Raw genomic sequence first — 6,000 nt, 5'->3', positions numbered from 1 at the left:
TATTTTAATTTCAGTTGGTTAACATACAGTGTAATATTAGTTTCAGATCTACAATATAGTGATTCAGCATTTCATACAACACCTGGTGCTCATCACAAGTGCAACCTTGATCCCCATCATATATTTAACACCTGGGGCCAGGTTTTAACCCCATTTTATATGCAGTTTGTTGTTATCTTGCTTATACCAGATTCTCAGGAATCCTGAATGACCGTTCTTTCTCCCAAGACTACTTACTCTAACTTGGGATTTCACTCCTAACAGTGAAACCTATGGAGCCTCAAAATTAACAACTCAATAGGTGTTGGCAAGGATGCACAGAAAGGGGAACCCTCTTGCACTGCTGGTGGGAATGTAAACTGGCACAGCCACTCTAGAAAACAGTATGGAATTTCCCCAAAAAGTTAAAAATAGAGCTACCCTAACATCCAGCAATTGCACTGCTAGATATTTACCCAAAGGATACAAAAATGCTGATTCGAAGGGACACATGCCCAAAGTTTACAGCAGTGCTATCGACAATAGCCAAAGTATGGAAAGAACCCAAATGCCTGGATAAAGATGTGTGTATATATATATATATATACATGGATTATTACTCATCCATAAAAGAAAACCTTGCCATTTGCAACAATGTGGATGGAGCTAGAGTATTATACTAAGCAAAGTAAGTCAGTCAGAGAAAAGTACCATATGATTTCACTCTTATGTGGAACTTAAGAAACAAAATAAACATGGAAAAAAGAGAGGCAAACCAAGAAACAGACTCTTAACAATGGAGAGCAACTTGATGGTTACCAGATGGGAGGCAGCTTAAGGAGAGCACTTGTGGTAAGCACCAGGTGTTGTATATAAGTATTGAATCACTAAATTCTACACCTGAAACTAATATTACACTATGTTATCTAACAAATTTAAATAAAAGCTTTAAAAAAAAAAAAAAAAAGAAACCTACGGAGCCTAGCTGGTTAGTGAGGGTGAATCTTGTGGCTACTTTAGATACAGGGAGTCCCAGGAAGAGCATTCAGATGTGGCCACTGGCCCAAATGGTCCTGCATTATATCAGCCACTGGGGTCTTGCTATCAGAACCCTGACCAGGGCGTTTATGAGTCTCACATTCTAATGCTCTACTTGCTGGCTCTCCATGAGGCAAACTCCTTTTTTATCTCCTTCCTACTATTTCTATCCCTTGAGACTTTTAATAATGTGTTCCTGTGCTTGGGGATATGCTGAAGGTCTCATTTCCAAGAGTTTTGTGGATAAACTGTGACTTGAAAATGTGTTGGAAGACCTGTTGCCTGGGAATAGGAAACTGAGTCAAATAGATGAACTTTGACCTAACTTATTTCATGTCTTAAAAGCTTCTGTACCTGATCTGCTTCAGAATGAGGTGCTAGAGAATCTCAGACTCTCCCTGAATCTCCTACCTTTCCTGTGACTCTGCTACTTGGTAGAGAGCTTTGTGCAATGTGGCATCACGAAGATTCCCCAGTGCTCCTTTCCTGGCCAGCCTGCCTTCTTGAGCACGTCTTAACATGTAGTCTTGATGCAAGGAGCACCAGTGGGCTGGACCATCACTTTTAAGACAAAACAGGATCAACTTTTGTTGCCAAAAGACAATGTGCCTGGGCTTGATAGGATTGGGGGTCGTCCAATCCCCTACATTACACTGCAAACAGAAGAGCTTGTGCATGGTCCAAATTCTGCTTTTGGTGGAGGAAGGAAACCATCTCAGGGAAGAAGAGCAACTTAGACCAACGTCCAAGTCCAAGGCAGGTGTGGACTTGCGCCTTCTCTCCCATCAGTGTTATAGCGTGACTTAGGAATGGCAAGAGTTCAGGAGACAAAGGATGCACTAAAAAATGGCCAAAGTTCAGTGAAATAGCTATGGTGTAACCAGGAGTGCAACTTACCCGTGGTGTAGAGAGAGTGACTTCCTTTCTCTTCCAGAGAAGGCTCAGATCAGGTGACGGAAATTATCTGAGACATAAAGGTTTCACACAGGGATGTCTGATGTCCAGAAGGAACATTTTCAAGATCATTATACCTGAAGCCCTACTGTTCTGGCCTGTTGACTGACCATCTCTCTCAGCTGTGCATTTTACTTTTTAAACTAAAATTAAAAGTCTAACACGAATATTAATTCAGTGAGTTTTTATTATGCACCTGTTCAGTTTGTGGGAACAATGCCAAGGGATCAGAGGAACAGAGAGGGCAGATGCTTCTCAGACGAGAAGTCTCGTCTTCTGAACCTCCATGGCCAGGTAGAGACCCCTCACCTGCCTGCCCAGTGCCCACAGAGGGAGGGAGGGACCAAGTGGGCCAGCCCTCCTATTACCTGCAGCTTTCCACAATGCAGGCAGCCCTGGCTTCTTCTGCACAGATGAACCTGGGATTTGAGCTACATCACCCATGACGGTTCCCAGGAGCAATGTCAACTCCTGGTTTGCTGGGCGCCTTGGTCAGCTTTGGGTCAGGGAATCGGAGGCTGCCTCACGATGTCTGATTGATACTCAAGAAACACACAGCCTCTCTTTAGGTTTCAGTTCTGTTACATTCCACTTGTTCCTTACTTACAATCAGATTTCACACATAAAATACACCAGGTAAGTGAAGCAATGCTCCTTGTAGACGTGTCTTAAGTGGGTGGGTTAATACACTCACCAATGGACCTTTGGGCAAAAGCACAGCTGGACGAGACAAATGTGCACAGCGTCTGGCTTCTATTTGGAATTTTCCACTTTCTTATTAGCCTTAAAAGATCTGGGGGGTTTATTTTCCCCGTTTCCTGGCAGATTGATACGAGGCAAATTCTTCTGAAACAAAGAGCCCCAATAGTTTATTTATTACTGAGGGTAGGACCAAATGGTTTTATGACACTTACTGTTCCTGGGTATGAAGCTGCCCTTACACAGGCACAGCCATCATTTAACTATAGGACCTTGGGACTCTCTCATTGGGTCTGGGGGAGTGGTGTCTTGACAGGACAATGAAGTGAATGACAAGGAGACACTGGCAGGTGTATAAATAATACAGAACACCTGACCGGTTGCTGGCTTTTACAACTGGCCACAGCTGCTCACCAGTCCCCAGGCCTTCTTGTCTCTGGGCCTAGTGGACATGGTCAGTTCTCCCAGAAGCATTAAGACCACAGCCATCCATGCCTGAGATTCCACTTCCCATCCAGAATGCCAGGCTACAAACTTTGAAGGCTCTTGTGCAGAGGACACCCCACCCTGAAAGCAGCAGCTTGGGTCTGAATCGTTCTTCTGGTTGAAGGAAGAGCTAGCTACAGTGTTTGTATTGGTCCTTGTGTGGATTGGGGATGAGAGCATTACGTGACCATGTGGTATTGTGGGCTGAACTGTGTCCCCAACCCCCACAACTCTAACCCTGGCACACTGGAGTGTGACCTTCTTTGGAACTGAGGCCACGGCAGGTGTAATTAGTTAAGATGGGAGTCTACGGGAGTAGGACGGGCAGACCTTAGATATGGATGCATTCCTTCCAGAAAGGGACAGACACACACACAGAGCACCATGTGAGAATACAGCAGAGCTGGGGTGATGCTTCTGGAAGCCATGCAGTACCAACAATTGCCAGCAAGCCCTGGGGTGCGGGGGCAGGTGACAGGCAACAGGCGACAGGCGACGCATGAAATAGACCCTCCCCTGGGAGGGGCCACCCTGATCTTGGACTTGTGCCTTCAGAACTGAGATGATGCCTTTGTTGTTTAAGGCATCTGGTTTCTGCAGGAGCCCTTGCAAACGACCACAACCAACACACTAAGTCACATACGCAGAGCATGAGCATGACTTCACGTGAGGTTCTGGTTTCCCGGCTCAGCTCACCCAAACACAACAGGACACCCTCACTGGGGGCTGAGCCCCCCCCTTCCTGGACTCGATGGACTGCATGTCCACCCAAAACCACCTATGAAGACCCTTCAAGGGTACAAAGAAACAGCATTTAGGGGTGGGTGTGCTACAGTTTAAAATGGGGCTTTGCCTTAGATAAGCTCCTGTTCCCTAATAAGCAGACACCATCACAAATAAAAGGGTAGGAGTTTCCCTTCTGCAGGAGCTATAAAGCCCCCCAGCACGGTTTGAGCCTGAAAAGGGCTGCCTGATAGCAGTGGGTTGTTTCTATGGGCCAAGAGGTGATGGAGACTCAGCCTTCTGATGACAGGATGCGGCCTGGCGTTTGGCCCTGTGGTCACAGGACCACAGGCCGCACCCTGCCTTATTGCCACCCTCAGCCCATCAGCACACCCCAAGCTTCTTGCTGCCGGACAGCAGTGCAGGTACCCCCAGACCTCAGTACAGGGGAAGGGAGTGTACTTGACACTGGCTGGCAAGGGCCAGACCCCGGGGGGTGGTCCCATCCCTCCCTGCCAGGGAAGCTCTGGAGGAACGGTTCTCTAGGACCTGCAGAGATGAAGAGTCACAGCTGGTGGAGACGCGCCCTCCCTGCTTTTTGGCACGGCCGAGACAGAGCGCATGCTCAGTCGGCCACTATCTCATTTCTACCTGAGAGCGAAGACTGGGAGGACGGAGCTTCTATCCCGGGCAGGTGCACCGCGGGAGGGGCCAGGCCGGGCCGCCTCAGTAGGAGTTGAGGGCCTGCTTGGAGCGGCGCTTCAAGTGCAGGCGCTGGTGGCGAAGCAGGTCGCAGTTCTGAGAGAAGCTCTTGACGCAGTAGCGGCACTGGAAGGGCTGCGCCGTGCCCCGCAGGTGCGCGCTGCTGCGGTGCCGCGCCAGGTGCTCCGGCCGCTGGAACGCCCGCCCGCAGTCGCAGCACTGGAAGGCTAGCAAGCCGCCCGGGCCCCCGCCCACGGCCCCCGCCACGTTCGGCTCGGTCTTTGGCACCGGCTCCAGTCCACCCGTCGGCAGGTGTATCCGCCTGTGAGACAGCAGGTGCGAGTTGAGGCGGAAGCTCTTCCCGCAGGCGCCGCAGCGGTAGGGCTTCTGCGCCTCGTGGCTCTCCAGGTGCCCGTCCAGGTCCTCGCTGTCGCTGAACAGCTCCCCGCACACCGAGCACTCGTGCGGCTTCTGCTCCCTGCGGCTGCGCAGGTGCCGGATGAAGTTGACCCTCCAGCGGAAGATCTTCCCGCAGTTGGGGCAGATGTAGGACTTTTTGGATGACGTCTGCACCTCGTCCCCAGGCTCTGCGCCGCTGCGGTGGGAGGCGGGGAGGCTGCGCGGCTTCTCGGCGGGGTCCCGCGGCTCATCAGTGCAGTAAGGGCCGAGCTGGGAGTCCTCGTCTCCAGAGCTGGACAGGACGATCTCGATGGTCACCTCCTCGTCCAGGCCGTTCTCGGGGGTCAGTGCGTCCCCTCCAGCTACAGGAAAGCCACGCGGAAGTTCATTCAGTGCTGCTGCCCATGCCATAGCCCTGACCCTGCAAAGGCTCCCCAGGGAGGTTCAGAGTGGATTCTCTTCCCCTTCCCTGTCCTGTTCCCTTAAGGCCCCATCACACAATCCTTTCCTTCCTCCTTTTCTAGGCAGAGACCCCTACAAGCTCTAAGGACTTTGTATTTGTCAGTGTGAAGTCTTGGCCATTTACACATCAGTTAACACCACTTACCTAATGTCATAGGGCACGTTAAAGCTGTCAGGAAAGAGAAAGACACCATATTCTAGAAAGGCAGTGCCAGGAAGGTACCAGCTACCATGTGCTGAGCACTGACAAGCTCCAGGGGCTCTGTGGCACTTGTGACATGAACAGCCCTGTTTGTTCCTGGACATAAGTCACTGATGTATTATTTGCCAAATTATATACACGCACAAACTTGGGTGACACACTCTGAGCTCAGGGTTGAAGGGGAGTCAGGCTCGTTGTGCTGACCTCAGGGCTGTTCAACAGTACCCTACACCCAGGTCAGCTTTCCCTCAGTGTCACTTCTGACGCCTGCCAGCTGCCCCCAGTGGTGATGGGTAGAGCTGCTCTGTACTTTAGACTGCAGCGGACAGACTCCATGAATCCTGAGTCTGTGATGT

General features: G+C 50.4%; 1 protein-coding gene across 2 annotated transcripts in view; it reads right to left on the bottom strand.

Moving 5' to 3' along the window:
- Positions 1-2,140: 2,140 nt before the first annotated feature.
- Positions 2,141-6,000, bottom strand: part of ZNF496 (zinc finger protein 496) — a 33,019-nt gene continuing 29,159 nt past the window's right edge. For both annotated transcript variants that reach the window (XM_047865442.1, XM_047865450.1), the window contains exon 10: positions 2,141-5,342. In XM_047865442.1, coding sequence (XP_047721398.1) covers positions 4,606-5,342 — 737 coding nt within the window. In that variant the 3' untranslated portion in view covers positions 2,141-4,605. The remainder of the gene's footprint in view (positions 5,343-6,000) is intronic.

This window comes from Prionailurus viverrinus, chromosome A1 (assembly GCF_022837055.1).
Source record: "Prionailurus viverrinus isolate Anna chromosome A1, UM_Priviv_1.0, whole genome shotgun sequence".
Taxonomy (NCBI): Eukaryota; Metazoa; Chordata; class Mammalia; order Carnivora; family Felidae; genus Prionailurus; species Prionailurus viverrinus.
The sequence above is the reverse complement of the archived record's forward strand: the minus strand, read 5'-3'. Positions and strand labels throughout refer to the sequence as shown.